The sequence below is a fragment of the Puma concolor genome, chromosome A3 (assembly GCF_028749965.1).
Source record: "Puma concolor isolate L17-30 chromosome A3, mPumCon1.1.hap2, whole genome shotgun sequence".
NCBI classification, from domain to species: domain Eukaryota; kingdom Metazoa; phylum Chordata; class Mammalia; order Carnivora; family Felidae; genus Puma; species Puma concolor.
In genome coordinates, this window is record NC_141669.1 from 86,627,229 (window position 1) to 86,645,294 (window position 18,066).

General features: G+C 44.9%; 1 protein-coding gene across 3 annotated transcripts in view; it reads left to right on the plus strand.

Moving 5' to 3' along the window:
• The window catches only part of NCK2 (NCK adaptor protein 2), a 153,177-nt gene that overhangs the window by 99,499 nt on the left and 35,612 nt on the right, over positions 1 to 18,066 (plus strand). The window contains exons 3-4 of one of the 3 annotated variants that reach the window (XM_086701455.1): positions 2,312 to 2,407; positions 10,603 to 10,844. In XM_086701455.1, the coding sequence (XP_086557581.1) occupies positions 10,619 to 10,844 (226 nt within the window). In that variant the 5' untranslated portion in view covers positions 2,312 to 2,407; positions 10,603 to 10,618. The remainder of the gene's footprint in view (positions 1 to 2,311; positions 2,408 to 10,602; positions 10,845 to 18,066) is intronic. The other 2 variants (XM_086701456.1, XM_086701454.1) reach the window with 2 other exon arrangements.

An 18,066-nucleotide genomic window follows, 5' to 3' on the forward strand; every position in this document is an offset into this window, starting at 1 on the left:
TACTGAGTGAAATAAGCCAGACACAAAAGGACAGACGTTGTATGATCCCACTTACGTGAGGTCCCTAGAATCGTCACAATCATAGAGCTAGAAGGTGGAGTGGTGGTTGCCAGGGGAGGGGGATGGGAAATTAGTGCATAATGGCAACCTGGTTGCAGTCTGAGAAGATGAAAAAGCTCTGGAGATCGAGGCTGAACGATGTAAATGTACTTAATGCCACTGGACCTGTACACTTAAAATTAGTAGAAATGGTTAAATTTCATGTTATGTGTGTTTTGCCACAGTTTAAAAAATAAATCGTATGGCATATTGTGTGCTTGAGCTTCTACTAATACTGTAATCAGTCTTTAAAAAGGTGATAAATGCCGCTCTGGGTCAATGAGGCTAGGTGCAGTGGGCAGGTGGAAATGCCGGTGTGATGCAGAGCTGCCCTCGGAGACATAGACACCAGGGAGCAAGAGCCCTGGAACCATCAGTGCAAAGTGAGCTCGCTTGCAGAGCCCCAGGGGTTGGGGAGGGGCCAGGAGCACCAGGAAGCAGCAGGCATCAGCGGAGGAGGAAAAAAAGCCAGCCACCTTCCATCTTGGATGTTTAGGAATCCCTTTTCACTGGTTCCCTTCAGTAACATCAACAAATGCTTTATGTTTTCGAAATAACTTGGCTACACTTACTTGCCTATAAAATGTATTGTGGTTGAGTGCCATGGACACGTGACAATTCTCTCTTGGCTGAATACAAGCAGATATCATTCAGATTAGCCACAGCAGGAGCTGGGTGCCCCCAAGATCTGTTGGGACCTCCTTGTAAAACTTCCAGCATAGGATTGATGGTGCTCTGGCATCCCAATTTGATGACACTACCTTAGAGCACTGGTCTTACGGTTATTTTAAATTCCCTCATGCCACTCTTTTTAAATGGCACTGTCATAATCTAGGGCAACGTGTTTTTTGAATCCCTGTAAACAAGCTACATTCGAGTCTACTGAGTCTTGTGATTTGGCATCTCATGATGTAGGGGGAACCAGAATGTCTAACGATTATCTGGCATGAACCAGGTAGTGGGTACTTCCTGTGGATCATTTGATTTTAGCCTCACAGAAGCTCCGACCCCATCTTCAAACACAGCAATGGAGGTCAGAGAAGTTAGGCAACTTCCCCCACGGTCACCTGCCGGGTTGGTGCTGAAACTGGATTTTAAACCCAGCCTTCCCCAACTGGAGAGGAACAATCACAAAGGAAACCTTCACACATACAAAGATGTAGAGACTTTACAGGCTTTGACTGTCATCCAATACAATTAGGAAACAAATCCTAAAAAAGACCCTCTCCAAAATAAGCCATGGAGTGAAAGCCACCCAGGCTCTTACTGCCTTGGAAGTCTGTGCCCTGTCCTGTTCAGCCACGCTTAGCAGGAGCAGCTGCAGGGAGGTGGCCATCTGCTTGGGGTGACAACAGTATATACCCATGGGCCTGCTCCTGCACCACGGGAGGAACTGAACTCTTCAACTTTGTGTTTTGGAATCGGGAAACTTCCCTTGCAGCTGGTCTAGCCTTCCTGTACCCCTCCTCCAATAGGATATTAAAAAGCCAACAAGGCCTTCCCAGATCACACCTGGAAGACTGGGAACTACTGTCTCTTCTCTCATCTCATTCTCATTTACCAGTCCATCAAAAAGAAATTGAAATTCGTGTCTTGCTTATTCGTATCCGCCTTGCCCTAGGGATTTCTTTCTTCAGCCATGCTGCAAAATTCTACCGGGGAACACTCCCGGGTCGTAGAGGATCATGGCTATAAAGCCTGAGCTTTGTGATGAGACCGTTCTAGGCACTTGGAATCCCCATGCAGGCCCTTTATAGCTTTGTGGATTTGGACAAGCTATTTAATTATGCTCCAGGTTTATCGTTCCTTGCCTATATCTTCAGATAACTTCAGTTTCCGAAGGTTGTCGTAAACATTTGATGAGCTAGCACATCTGAAACAGTGTCGTGCGTGTACAAGGTGAATGTCGTTGCTCGGGTACACCTGTGCACCCCTTAGCCACTCCGTTGGCATCCTGTTCCCCTCCACCTCTGTGGAAAAACAGTGTGGAGAGCCTAGCGCTATTGTTTATTTTCTCTTTTACATGTAGTGTATTTTTGTGCCTTAGGGAAGTAGTAAGACCTTGACTCTTGTCACGGCTTAATTAACTTACTGAGAGTTGGAACGGCCAGCGGATTCCATATTGTGTCCTACTTAAAGTTGAAGTGTATTAGCTGTAATTAGTGATCCTGCTTGTAAAAAGCCACCAACTGGTCTTTCTGTTCCCCCACAGGATACCACAGGTTTCTGCCAACTCCTGTCAAATTAGTGGGCATCTGGCAAGTCTTACTTACAGCACAATTTGAAACTTTAGTAAGGAAGTTATAAGGTATTTCACTTGTTTCTGGGACTGCTTCTTTGGGTGGATCTCCTTAATATGAATGTACTGTTTAAAAATATTTGCCAATACACACCGAGGGAGGAAAACATTGTGATAAATGAGGGAATACATAGAAGGTTTTGCCGTTTTGGGCTGACCTTGCTAAGGTCACTACGTGGGCTTTCCTTTTTTTTTTTTTTTTTTTTTTTTTTAGATATTTGTTTGTATGTTTGTTTGTTTCTTTTTAGAGAGAGAGGGAGAGAGAGAATCCCAAGCAGTCTCCAAACTGTCAACGTGGGGCCTGAACTCACACACCGTGAGATCATGACCTGAGCCAAAACCAGGAGTTGGACTTTTCACTGAGTGAGCCACCCAACCCTGCATGGGTTTTTCTGTTGGCTGCTAAAGCAACTCACCACAAACTCGGTGGCTTAAGACAGCCCAATTTTATCCTCTTAACAGTTCTGGAGGTCAGAAGTCCAAAAACCCAGGCTCACAAGGCTAAAATCAGGGTTTCCACAAGGCTGCATTCCTTCTGGGGGCTCTAGAGGAGAATCTGTTCCTTGTTTTTCCCCCTACTTTCTAGAGGTATCCTTATCCCTTGGCTAGTCGTACCTTCCTGTCTTCAAATGAACCACATTTCTGACCCTTCTGCCTCCCTCTCCTGCTGATACAAGGACGTTCGAGATTGCGTTGGACCCACCTGGCTAATCCAGGATAATCTCCCCCTCTCAAAATGAGCTGATGAGCAACCTTAATTACCCTCTGCCATGCAATCTAATATATTCACAGGTTTGCAGGCATTTGGATGCAGACACCTTTGGTGGCTGGGGAGGGGGGTGTGGGGGCTATTATTCTTCTTTCCTCATCAGCCAAAAGCCTATATTTGAGTGAGTTTCCATACTCATTTCTTGACTGCATTGAAGGAATGAAATATTACAAAGGAAAAAAAGTCGTTTAGAACCACAGTGAAATAGATCATTTTATTCAAGTAATTCAGACTATATGTTGAAAAATCAAGGTAGGGAGGGCAACAATTCTTTTCCTGTAGTCTTTTCTTTCAAGATTACTCTCTAAACCAATTATTCGCTCACAGACACATATACTTTGATATGTCTATATCCACAAGTGCATGTATGTATTTTTCTGAAACTCCAAGTTAATATTCTGGGGGTAAAAAGTTACACCTTTTTGGTCTATTTAGCTGTCTACATATTTTGACTTAAGTTCAAGAAATCCTATTCGTCCATGTCAGGTTTATATTGCAAAGTGGGATTGGCAGTTTCTCAGAGCTCTGCGACCCTGGTGTTTTCTGCAGTGGGCTAAATTGCTTTGTTGGTAGAAGGGTAAATGAAGCACATGTCTGGTAATCTTGAATCATCAGTCTACCTTATCCTTGAGCTTCCCATCAAACCAGGCGGCTAAAGCCTAAACAGCCACTGTCACACAATGAGGTCTCCCAGACAGTAAATACAAAAACAGGTAACCTCAGGTTACCTGGAGAGGCGAGGCTGGACAGTGATACTGCCTTAGATGGGGAGGCCAGGGGAGGTGTCTCTGAAAAGGAACTCCATGTACCTAGGGCTTAAATCACAAGAGAACAGACACCGGGGTCTGTCTTGCGCAGCAAGGAACCCTGGTGCTTTGGAAGGCCATCTGCTGCATAGTAAGTGCTTAGTAAATCCTGACTGAATGAAGGAAAGGGTCACTAGAACATAGTCCCCCCTTACCTTTGTACAGTGTGCTGCAGTATACAGAGGGATTTAATTAGGACTGTAATTCTCATTCTTTTTTTTTTTTTTTTTTTTTGAAGTATAATTGACATACAATGTTATGTTAGTTTCAAGGATACAACGTATTGATTCGACAGTTCTGTACATTAATTACCCAGGGCTCAACCACGAGTAAGAGTAGTCACCATCTGTCACCATAAAACAGTCTTAGAATATTATTGACTATATTTCTATGCTGTACTTATCCATGACTTGTTTATTTTATCATTGAAAGTTTGCACTGCTTAATCCCCTTAATCTATTTTGTCCATTCCCCCACTGACCTCCTCTCTGGCAACCACCAGTTTGATCTCCGTATTCATGAGTCTGCTTTTTGGTTTGTTTGTTTTGTTTTATAGAGTCCACACACACGTGAAATCATATGGTATTTGTCTTTCCCTGTCTGACTTATTTCACTTAGCATAATAATCCCTAAGTCCATCCAGGTTCTCACAAATGGCAGGATCTCATCCTTTTTTATGGTTGAGTGATAGTCTGTTGTATATAAATTCACCTCTTCTTTATCCTGTAGCTCTTGTTCTGGAGTCTTTTTTTTTTTTTTTAATGTTTATTTATTTTTGAGAGAGAGAGAGAGGGAGACACAGAATCCGAAGCAGGCTCCAGGCTCCGAGCTGACAGCACAGAGCTGGATACGGGGCTGGAACTCACGGACTGTGAGATCGTGACCTGAGCCAAAGTGGGACACTTAACCGGCTGAGCCACCCAGACACCCCATGAGTCTTTCCTGTGCTGGGCAGTGTGCTTAGGGCTTTCTTCAAGAGCTCCCAAGTGAGGTGCTGTTATTATCCCATGTTATACGAGAGGCAGCTAGGCTAATATGGCATCGCAGGACTCCAATCGATGTCCATACGACACCAAGCCTCACTCTCTTAAACGCTACATTATCATGCTTCTCCTGAGCATCGAAAGCATCTTACGAGGCTAGGCAAATATTGTTATTTCCATTTTACAGAATAAGCTAGTCTAAGGTGGGCCTACGAATGGTTTAGCTAAGCTTAGAATCCTTGGCCCTTGACTCGTGTCTTCTATTTGCCATTATGACTGAGTGATTCAGCTTGGTCCCAGAGACCTCTTCGGAAACAGCTATGGTCATTTTGGGGTGTTTTAGGAACAGGGGCTGTTTTGAGGAGCACATAACCCAGCCGTAACCCAGCAAGATGCAGTTAACAGGATCATTTTTAAAAAGAAAATAGGGTCCTGGAATAGGATCGGCGTTATTTTAGGAATTAGTGAAAAGTTTTGAGCCAAGAAAGTTTTTATAGCTATTCTAGGCTTTTTCTTTTCTTTTTTTTTTTTAATCTTCTCCCACCTAAAACTTGAAACAGCAGCTTCCCATTTGTTAGATTCTCTGAGGGTTTCTTTTATTCAGTATGACAGGAGATTCTTGCTAAGCTCTATTCTAGAGCGGCCACCTGACATTTAAGATAGGATCTGGCTGTATAATAGCAAATATGTGGCTCTCATTTCTGTTGGCTGGACCTGCATGATAACTTAATTAGCTATAGTTAACAAAGGCAAAAATGAGATTTTTCTGAACTGCCTAAGCTGGAGTGATAAACGTGCTTTAGTCTTTGGATCTCACCTCTGTGATTCATAGACTATATCTAAATACTATCTCTGACCGAACAATCAGCAGTCAGAGTGTACTTTTTCAGACTTCCTTCTGTTCAGGCTTTTCCATATTAGAAAATTAAGTCAGTGTGTACATCCAGTTTTATTATGGAATAATCTTGATTTAACTGCGTCTCTTCCTATTCCAATATGTCCTACATGCTGTAGCAACTTACCCTTAACTGAAACTAACATGCTCCTCTCGGACCCCTGATAAAAAGGGGTGGATTCTGAACTCCTGGCCAGTATGCAGTTTCCTCTAGAATGGGCCTCCAGCTGGCCTTTTCAACCTGTGTTGGCAAAGAGAAAGGAGATCAAACATCTCTTGGGATACAGGGTGATGTGCAGGGTGAGGGAAGGGTACTGAACTCCACGTTGAAATGGCTTAAAACAAACAAACAAACAAACAAAAAAAACCAGAAGACACCCAAAGGAACACTGTTTGCTATTGGTGGGAATGCAAACTGGTGTAGCCACTGTGGAAAGCAGTATGGAGGTTCCTCAAAAAGTTAAAATTAGAACTACCCTAAGATCCAGCAATCACACTGCTGGGTATTTATCCAAAGAGTACAAAAATACTAATTCAGAGGGATACATGCACTCCTATGTTTATAGCAGCATTACTTACAATAGCCAAACTGTGGAAGCAGCCCAAGTGCCCATCGATTGATGAAGAGATAAAGAGGTGGTGTGTATATATATATATATATACACACACACACATATATGTATATATATACATATACATATATGTGTGTGTGTATATACACACACACACACACACACACACATACATACATACATACATACATACAGTGGACTATTTCTCAGCCAGAAAAAACGAATGAAATCTTGCCATTTGCAATGACATGGATGACGCTAGAGAGTATTATGCTAAGGGAAATTAAGTCAGAGAAAGACAAATACCATATGATTTCACAAACAAGCAAGGGAAAAGAGAGAGAAACTAAGAAACAGACTCTTAACTGTAGAGAAGAAACAGATGGTTGCCAGAGGGGAGGTGGGTGGGAATGGATGAAATAGGTGATGGGGATGAAGGAGGGCACTTGTGATGAGCACCGGGTGATGGAAGTGTTGAATCGTGATATTGTACACCTGAAACTAATATAACCCTGTGTGTTAGCTATACTGGAATTAAAAACTTTAAAAAAAAATCCAGAAATATATATTGTTTACTTTTTATTGTAAATGAGTTTTTGGAGTCATTTATTCTTAATTCTTCTGCTTAGTAATGTATTCCTACCCTCTAGTTCTTGTTTGCTGATTTCAGGCCTGGAGAGCCCCCCAAATCCTACCCATCTTCCAAGACTGAAATCAGTCTCCTTTTCCTTTTCCCCACCTCCCAGTTATCTGTTCTTTCTCTCAGCTGCTGCCATGTAACTGGTTCAGCATCAACTCCTTCCATCGACCCTGCCTTTACTGCCTTTTTGGGTGGGTGCTCCTTTTTCCACTGGGACTGCTGTTGATTGGCTGACATTCAGAAACCCTGGAGTGAGGTGGTTGATTGGTGGAGTCCACTGGGGTGAAGGAGATGTGATTGGCTAGTCCTCTGAAGCACCAGGGTAAAGCTCCTGTTGATTGGCAGACTTCGCTCAAGTGAGGCAGTTATTGATTGGCTGGCCTTGTGAAATTTTTATATTGATACAAGCTGGCATGAATCAATTAGAATAGGTTTGAAACCAATCAAGTGAATAGGTTCCTTGCTCTGACCAAGGAACAAACCAGTCATTTCCTAGGTGCCAAGGGAACTTCTTATCGTCACCTGACCTGGAATCCTAGATTTCCTGGGTTGAATTAAGCCTGTTGAAATACACACTACACATTAGACCCTCACCCAGCCACCCACCCCAGAAGTGGATGCATGAGCACAGATTTGGGAGTTGACAGACCTGGGCTCAAATCCTGATTCTGTAATTCAGCACCTCACTTAATCCCTGTGATCCTCAGTCTCCTAAAGAATAACACCTCCCTGAAAGGTGGGGATTCTGGAGATTAAACAAACTGACGTGTGTCAGGTACTCATCACACCCTTAGAGTTCTCATTACAACCCCACAGGTCTAATGACCCAAGGAAAGCATCCTGAGGGGTCATTTTGTGACTCAGTTCCCTCTTAGTTGTTTTTTTTCCCTCCTAAGGCCTGTCAGAAAGATTAACTGTAAAAACCTGATGCTCAGACCTCACTCCTCAAGATTCGGATATAATTGATCTGTGGTAGAGCCCAGGCACCATGTTTGTTTGAGCTCCCACAGGATGTTCAGTGTGCATGGAATCATACCCTGCCCAGCCAGCTCCTTACTTAACTACTCTTCACACGGTGAAATCACACAGGAAATTAATAGATGGCTTTGATTGGTCTTACGTGATGGGCTCGTCATGTTAAAAACTCTCTTGAAAACTGTGTAATTAAGAAACAAAGCTGGTATTCAAATGGAATAGTCTCTGAGCCCCATTCCTATTTCTGCTCTCATTATTATTAGAAAAAGAAAAACTGCCTTTATGATTTTGAAAATTCTAACCCTGACAGAAAGGTCAGGATAGAGAGAGAGACACATAGTATGGAGGGGAGATTTTCCAAAAGTGTATAACAAAGTGGCCTACAGTTTGGAAATGAACATTGTGTACACTTGGATGTTGCATATATTATGCATAAGGTTTATTAAATATTTCCTCCTTCCCGAAAGGTTTGATGTCTCTAAATTTGGAAGTTAATTCAAGAAACAGGAGAACATGTTTTATTTATAAGTTTCTTTAGCATCTAGTAAAAAGTGTCATGTCATTTAAAAATGGTATTCATGCTTCTGTGGAGTCAAGTGCGTTGGTTCCCTCTGTAATCCTGAAGTCATCCCTCTAAAGTAATGAGAAGTTCTCTCTGTCAGAGAGGAAGAGGGTTTTAGTTAAGAGTCTTTCCATTATTCCTTCCTTCCAAGTTTTAAGGAAACCTAGTCAGGTGAAGGACTGAATATTGAATGGTTCTCCTGGAAAAAATACTGGGCCATCTTGTGCCTAAAAAGTCTGGAGCTGCTGAAGCAGTTAACTATATTCATTTTAGTGATATGCCTTTGCTATATATTACTTCCAGAACTGACGTAACTAGATGTATAATATACCATTATTTCTTGTTTTAATAAGCTTTTTATTTGGGGATGACTTCATATATGGTTCACTCTTGGCGTTGCGTATTTTATGGGTCTTGACAAACGTATAGTGACGTATCCACTATTAAAGTATCATACAGAGTAGTGTCACTACTTTAAAAACCGAATGCTCCACGTATTCATCCCACCCTCCTTCCTCACCCATTTGGGCTCAAGTCTAAAGATAAGAAGGAAAAGTGGGAGTTTATCGCTGAGGAGTAAGGTAGGCAGTCGATGAGCAGACAATTACTAAAGGAAACATCAGAGGTAAAGGAGGGATTCTGACTAAACTGACCTGGCAGGATTCTTCCTGAAGGCAGGCAAGGCAATCTGTCCATCTGTCGGGCATTACCTGGGTGAGTGTGGAGGATTCTAGCTAAACCAGCATAGCAGGATTCTTGTTAAAATTGGGACGTGTTGGGACAAACACGGAAGTACAAATATCTTGCACATCTTGCACGAGGCCTCGTGTGGAAAGAGGATTCAGAGGAGCCTGACTGAAGTTTGGTCTAGGAGAGGGTCTTTGGGAGATCGAGACAATAGATGGCCTTTTCTTTTTTTTTTTTTTTTTAAGTTTATTTATTATTATTTTTTAGAGTGAGTTGGGGAGGGCCAGAGAGGGAGAGAGAGAATCCCAAGCAGGCTCTGCCCCATCAGTGCAGAGCCCTACTCGGGGCTCAGTCTCACAAACCATGAGATCGTGACCTCAGCCGAAATTAAGAGTCGGACGTTCAACTGACTGAACCACCCTGGTGTGCTGAGAGTAGGTGGGCCCTTATAGAAGGGCTTCTTTACTTAGTAACGTTCATTTAAGGTTCCTCCGTGCCTTTTCATGGCTTGATAGCTCATTTCTTTTAATCACTGAGTAATAGTCCATTACCTGGATATACCACAGTTTATCCATTCACCTCCCTCAGGACGTCTTGATCACTTCCAAATTTTGCCAATTATGAGTGAAGCTGCTAGAAACACCCGTGTATGGGTTTCAAGAATAGTTTTATTTGTGTAGAAAAGTTGCAACGATAGTACAAAGCATTCCCATATACCCTTTACTCCATTTTCCCTAGTGTAGCACCTCACACAACCAGGGTGTGTTTGTCAAAACTAAGATTAACATTGGTATGTTACTGTTGACTTGACTTCATTCAGATTTCACCATCGTTCCTACTAATTTCCTTTTTGTGTTTTCGGAGCCAGTCCAGGATGCCACATTGCTTTCAGCTTTAATTTATAAGAACAGTTTGGGTGTGCGTGTTCATTAAATATGTTCATAAAATTCAGCGTATCTTGAGAAAGTGGATGTAAACATATTAGCTACAAGGAGCTGCTGTTACTTAATCAAGTGAACGCATTTAATTATGGCATTGTTATTTAGAATTTTTTGAAAGTTTGTTTTTGCTTCTGGCAGAGCACGCAGATTTCCCAATGTACAAAATCAGGGTTTGTTTTATTAGGGTTGCTGTTTCTAAACAAAATACCAAAGCTTGTTGAAAGAAGGTCATTTTAAGGTTATTCCAAGACCCAGGAGGAAACTGGTTGCCAAGTAGTAATAAAAGCTGTCAGTGCATAATTTCTCAAGTTGATGCACAGGACGAAGTGTTTGGTTGGTTCTCTAATGAGCATCTCCAAATGTTTTGCTGGCAGAAGGACTCCATGAAAGATGACAGAGGAAGTTATTGTGATAGCAAAGTGGGACTACACTGCCCAACAGGACCAGGAGCTGGACATCAAGAAAAACGAGCGTCTGTGGCTGCTGGACGACTCCAAGACGTGGTGGCGCGTGAGGAACGCGGCCAACAGGACGGGCTACGTGCCGTCCAACTACGTGGAGAGGAAGAACAGCCTGAAGAAGGGTTCCCTCGTGAAGAACCTGAAGGACACGCTAGGTGAGTGCGTCTGTGCGTTAGGTCCCACATTATCGCTGAACTACTTCCCGTGATGGCGGGGGGGGGGGGGGGGGGGGGGGGAGGGCGGTGAGGAAGCTTTGTGCTTTTGGAGGGGAGCGTGTCCCATCTTTTTAGTTCGTGTGTTTTGTTTTGTTAAAAAAAAAAAAAAAAAGAGGTCTGTTTTAAAGTTGGCCTCTTTCTTGCTGTCTTTATTTTTTTTAAATAATAATGTTTTTATTTATTTTTGAGAGAGAGAGACAGAGCACGAGAGGGGGAGGGGCAGAGAGAGAGAGGGAGGCAGGCTCCAGGCTCTGAGCTGTCAGCACAGAGCCGGACGTGGGTCTCGATCGAACTCGCGAACCACAGGATCATGACCTGAGCCAAAGTCGGACGCTCGACTGAGCCACCCAGGTGCCCCTAGTTGTCTTTTTTTTTTCTTTTCAATCTCTGCAAATAAAGAGATCAAGATGGAGAAATACCATGTTTGTTATTTCCTGGAGACTTCGGAGTCCAGAATCGTGTCTGGGTTTTGGGGACCCCCCACACGTGTTTCCATCTCCTGGCATCAATATTCTAGAGGTTCCTGAAATGGAATTCCCTCCTCCAAAATGTCCGCAGCTCTGCCTGTGTCATCCCATCAGGTCTCTTCTCTCTTACATGATCCTGCCCGTGCTGCCTTCATGCATAGTGTGGGAAGGAACAGAAAGCGCTCTGAACCTGGTGGGGTTTTTTCCCCCCCTCTGCTCTATTGATGACGTTTCATAGAAACCACAGTCCTGGTAGCGTTCACTAATGTGGCCGTGGGTGAGCACCCGGGTGATGTCCGAGGCCGTCTGCAGGGACCGTGGGGAGCTTAGCCCGGTTGGCTCAGAACCTGGTTTTCTTCCCACGTGCCCAGTATCCCGACGTGGGACAGGCCGCCTTGAATCCCCTGAAGTTAAGGTTGTCCACTCTTGCCCTTGTGTGCATATCTGATGTACTTGAAGTAGTTACTCCTTCGTGGTAACTCTGAGGGCTTTGCTGGAGAACCATGAGCTGAGCCCCCACATACTAAATCTAGTGTCGCCTCCTTCTAGGAGTATAATGTGGGTCGTACCTGAGACTACTGGATATCACTTAAGAGTTTGCTCTGAAATAAGCCAGTATTCTCGCCATGTTGCATATACTGGAGCGTTTACTTTTTATTTCTAACAGGAGGGTTTGTTTCAGGTAGGGTCGGAGGGAAGCAGGTGGGGAACTGGGAAGAAAATTACACACCGAGTGTAGTGGGCGTGGCAAAATATTCATCTTGAGTTTCATGCAATCTTGAAAAGTCTCCTGAGTCTTTCTTCAGACCCATTTATTTATTTATTTATTTTTAATTTTTTTTTTTAATTGTTTTTATCTATTTTTGAGACAGAGAGAGACAGAGCATGAGCGGGGTTGGGGCAGAGAGAGAGGGAGACACAGACTCTGAAGCAGGCTCCAGGCTCTGAGCTGTCAGCACAGAGCCCGACACGTGGCTCAAACTCACAGATCATGAGATCATGACCTGAGCCGAAGGCGGACACTTAACCGACTGAGCCACCCAGGCCAGTCACCCATCTTCAGACCCATTTAAAGCCTTCATTTATTGGGTAGTGTTTCTGTGTTAGGGCTTAGGTTGTTTCCATGATTTGGAAAGAGAAATGAGACACCGGCCTGAGTATGAGTCACACGACCTCTCCTAGGTTCAGAGCGCCTTATGCAGAAATTTCTTTTTGCACAAGCAGTTTCATTCTTTCTCCACTAACCTGATACCCCTTTAATTTTTTTTTTTTTTTCTCCAAGCAAGTCGCTTGAAAGGAACGTTGTGGTCCTATACTTATAACTCTTTTTTTTTTTTTTTTTTCAACGTTTATTTATTTTAGGGACAGAGAGAGACAGAGCATGAACGGGGGAGGGGCAGAGAGAGAGGGAGACACAGAATCCGAAACAGGCTCCAGGCTCTGAGCCATCAGCCCAGAGCCCGACGCGGGGCTCGAACTCACGGACTGCGAGATCGTGACCTGGCTGAAGTCGGACGCTTAACCGACTGCGCCACCCAGGCGCCCCTACCTCTTAATGAACTATGGTAGAAATGCAATTAGCATGAGTAGATAAATACCAGGGCCTAATTTTATTTATTTATTTTTCCAATTTCAGCCTCTGCCTCACCAAAGTACCTTTTTTGGGAGATGCTAAACATCGTTGCCTTGTTTTGTTTTATTGCCTATCCATTTTTTAAAAATACAGTCTCAATATTGTAGTAAAGAATGATGTACGCAGAAACTGAACGAGTTGCTCAGAAGAGAAATAGGACAAAGCAAGCACCCCGAACCATCTAGAAGTTCCCTTGCATACCTTGTCATTGTTCTTTTTCTCCTTCACTTGGCAGAAGGAGAAAAGCCAAAGGCCCAAGTTGAAACCCTCAGCCAGATGTCTCACTCAGTGTCTCCTCCTTCACCAGCTGCGATCCGCCTTGTGCGCCGGGGGGGGGGGGGGGACCGCAGGCTCTCCGCATTAGTGGAGCCTCGCACAATCGGCCCCTCCCAGTGCTGGGTGCTGGGTGCTGGGCCGCTGCCCCGCCCCTGCCAGATGGCCACCCAGCTCTGCCAGAACACTTCTACCTCGACAGTCAGCCAATTCCATTTTTGGAGAACACAGATTGCTCGAAAGCTCTTCCTTAAATAGAATCAAAGTTTGCTTTTCTTTAACTTTCTCCCCTTGGCTCCTGTTGTGCCCTCGAGAGCCGCCTGAGTAACGTGTGCTCCTCTCCTAGAAGATGACCGCCCCGCCTCCAGGCCTCAGTCACAGTGCAGGCATGCATGCATCTGCCTGGAAACGTTTAGGCTAAGCATATCACACGTTGTAAAAACACAAGTGAGATTCTGTTTTTGACATCCGTATCTGTGGAGAAATGCCCCCCTTGTTTCTGTGTATCTTTCTGTTTCGTGTTCACCATATTCCCCCGAAGCCTTGCTCCTGCTGCCCGGAGAGAGACCTTGGTGTTCCAGTGTGAGTTTTCCATTGCCCACTTGAGCAGCATCAAAGGGAAGGATCACAGTGGAGTGACTTCTCAGTTCCCCGCAGCCGGGCTCGACAAGGCATCGTTGTCAACCAGGAAGGTCAGAAAACATCCCGCAGCCTGTCCTGCCTCCCCCTGGCCCCTGTAGCTAAAGAATTGGAGCCAAGTGTTCGTGGCTCCCTGTTTAAATTCTTGTCTCCAGCGCGCTCTCACAATTACTGTATGATTCTAGCCGATCATGCGGCCGGCAGAATTTCTCTGCACTGCCTGTTAGAAGGAGTAAAAATAACATGTGTTGACCTTCCAGTAGCTACTCCTGGAGTCATCCACATTTGTCATTTTTACTGCTGTAGAAGTCCACCTGATTCCTCAGTCCACAGTAAGATTTTCCTGGCAGGTGCCTGGTTTGGAATAAAATAGCACCGGACTCCCCCAGCAAAGTCCCAGTGTTATAAATGTGCGTACACGTCTCTGGTTGCAGAGAAATGTAACTCTGTAAGAGTCCTCTTCTACTTTCTTATACTCACTTGCTGTGTTGAGGTCCGTGGGGAATTCAATTTAATCACACGCACGACTTGGTTAGAGTAACTTCTAGAAAGCAGTACCTCTGACAAAAAGATCTCTGTTGGGAAAGGATTAACATTCTTTCTTTTCCTTTCATAATTTATAATCAAATCAAACAATATGAGCTCTTATTTGCACATGAGCAAAACATTTATATACTGGATCTCCTCTTGTATTTAACTTATGATCATGAATAGTCAGAGAACTTTTCCACAGATGACAAGGGGCAATTGTTAAGAACCCTTTCTGCTGGCAGAGCCCAGTTGATATTTTGAAGGGCTCAGACTGTGCAGCTCTTTGCTCAGCAGTTGAGGAGCGTTCCTGGTCTACAGTCTGGCCTTGACATTGCAGCCTAGCTTATTAAATTACGCGGGTTAGGTGTTTTAAAGCACTGTGCTAAATCTTTTGAGATGGGGAAGCTGCTTCCAGGGAGGTATTTTTCAAAGATTTTCCTTCAGACTACTGAAGAACGGTTTTTGTTACCACTTCGTGACAGCAGCTGGGATCCAGCAAAGCCCCAAAGGTTAATGCTGTTCTCAGTTGTTCCCTTAAGTCTACGTGCTGACTTGGGTTCTGCAGAGCTATGCAGTTCCCTTTATAACCTATTAGTAACCTTCTCAGGAGGGTTTGTTCCAAGGCACACATGTCCATTGCTGACCACCTCCCTAGGTATCTGGAGCTAGAGGTGACCCACCCCCTGTCAGGGTTGCTCCTTTATAGCATTTGTCTCAATGTGACCATACCTAAGGCCGTTTAGCAACCTGCCAGTGATTAGCCCCAGGACTCCCGCCTCGGATTCCAAGCTAGACCTTGGGAGCAGAGAGAGACTCCCAGTGCTAAGTGGCTATACAACAGCCCCTGTTTCCTTTTGAGCTAATGCTTTAAGATGAGGAGGGGGTGGTTCCTATGGGTGAAATTCACAAGGCTCTTAGAGGCATAGCCAGTCTGGGATTGACTTTGGGGTGGCTAAGTGACTTCCCCAGGAACACACTACTAGTGCCAGTGTGGGACTTCACCTCAAACTTGAGGTTTTTTTTACTATAGCAAGTTGAATATATGGACTTAGCAGGTGGGCATTTGATAAGATTCTGTTGCAGAGACAGGCAGTTAGAATGTTAGGGGAGATTTTACTGATACCAAGTCCTTTATTTTAGAGATGAAAAATTACTAGCAAAACTTGAGCTGGGTCAGGGAGTTGGGCAGTAATAATATATTGATGTGAATTTCCTGATTTGGTGGTTATATTGTGGTTGTAGAGGAAAATGTCCTTGTTTAAGTGTTAGAACATCGTGTAGGTAGGAAAGTGGCTCTCAGATGGCTCAGGGAAAACAATATTTTTGCACGGTTGTAACTTTACGTTAGAACAAACAGACAGACATGAGTGGTTGAGGGACCACCCCAAGGCTCTAAAGTTGGCTTGTAGCAGAGGAGATATAACTTGGGGTCCCCCCACTTTGCCTGGGCACCTACAGTGCCTTAAATTTGGCATATCGCTGAACACCTGCTGACATTGGGCCAAAAACATGAGAGTAACACCAGACGCAAACGTGTCCTACTGATTATTCATGGGAATGGTTTCCCACAGTACTTAATCCGGAGCCTTCTGTAATTATCCAGAGTTCTCTCCTTATCACTAGCTTGCAAGTGAGGAAAATCCCTGCTGCTTGCTGGATCAGCCCAGACTGTTTTGAGCCCGTTCAATGTATGCTTTTTTGTTAAAATGGAGATCAGGAGAGTGATGGTCAGAAGTGATCTTCTGAGCTCACTGCCTCTGTGATTGTGTGGCATGTGAGGGGATTTTTGTTTAGACACCGCAGGACTGTGGACCTTTGCTTATAAATGTTCTCAGCAGGCCTGATCCAGGGCAAGTGGTCGGTTAAAAACGAACAGGGAGTAACGAATGGCACAGCCTATTTGTGGGAGCAGAGCCTGCGTCTGGGCTGTCCCTTCCTTGCTCTGTCCCTGGGAAATCCCTTCTGAGCCACTTCATTCCCTGCTGAGTGACCTTTGGGAACAATAACCAAGGGCTTTGAAACAGGGATGCAAACATTATGTAGGGATCAGCATGGTGTAATAGAGTATGTCTGGATCAGAAGTGGGAGCCTGGACGGACGTCATTGCATCTGGTGGGATATGAAGAGAGGATAAGGTTGAGTCCCCGACTTTCGAAAGCTTGTCATACCTGGGAAATGACACTGGCACAAATGAGCTGGCCTCATTTGAGCAGTGGCACTGTCTCTGCCCGTCCCCTTGGAAACTAGGCTCTGCCCTACCCTTCAGGAAGCAGTGTGCAGAGCGGCTAGGAGAGAGACTCCCCACCACGTTCAGATCGAGTCTTTGCCAAACCGTTGAACTCGCGGAGCCTGGACTCCATCATCTGTAAAATGGGATAAGTGACTACTTGTCTCCTGCAGTTGTTGAGAATTGAATGAAGTCCTTCAGCAAAGAGTACCCGGGCTGAGCGGACACTTGGGAGAGGAGGTGGGGCTTCAGCTGAAGAAGGGAGAACGTAAGTCAAGATTTGGAGGCTGGAAGCCAAGTTGTGTTGGAGGATATTAAGGAGTTAGCTGGACTGGGGTGAGGGAGAGCGCGGGGGTGTCCTGAGGGATCGTGGTGTCCCATACTGCCGGTCCTGAACACCAGGCCTGGTGCCATTTGAAAAGGGAACCCCCGAGAGTTTCCATATGGCGGACAGAGATGACCGTCATGGCGTGCAGGGGGCATCCTGGTCCTGATCCTCAGGAAGGGACTGGAGAGGGCCTATCCGTCCATAGGTAGCTGGCAGCGAGGCCTCAGAGCAACCCAAACGTGATGTTGGAAGTCTTGAGCTCAGCAGCGGAGAGGGATTTCACAGGAAACCCCCAGGACTCTGTGTTGACTGGGTGTGGAACAGCTGGAAGACTGAAATACTCATCACAGATGACTCCAGCATTCTGAGCCTGAATGAATGTCTCCAGCAGAGAATTCGGGAAGTAGGAAGAGAAACAGGGCCATCAGGATGAGACCTGTTTGAAGTTGAGGCAATGGCAGGACATTCATGGAAACGTTCAGTAGGATTCAGACGTGTGTTATAACGTTCTTCCTATTTTTAAGTGAATTTTAGTTTTGGGCCTCCAAATACTTATTTTTACCTAGGATCTGCAGTTTAGACCTGACATTTCTGCCGCAGCGTGTCAGGGACCTCAGACAGGCTTTCAGCATGTATGTCATCCTGAGGACTGGCCCCAGGCCTCTGGTCCCCTTTGGAGAGCTGTCACCGCAGCCCTGCCCTGGCAAGAGAGCCCACGGGAGGCTATGTGGTAACCGCCAAGGGCGTGCAGGCTCCCTGAGCCAACATTCCCCATGCTCCTGACACTCCCTGCAAAGAAGTGTCACCCCACACTCCGCAGCCAAACCAAAAGCTAATGCTGCAGAAAAATTGAAACCAGGACCCCGAAATGGATTTTGTGCGTATGGTTCCAGGGAGTAGACAGTAGTTTCTGTCTCTCTCTGAGTGCCTCATTGTGTGAGGTACCGCGCTAGCTGCCTGCACGCATTTCTGTTTTTATCTTCATGAAAAGAGGGGGGGAAGAGGGGCGTGCTAATACCCTCATTTCCCATGTGAAAGCATGGACACCGGGAACTTAAGTGATG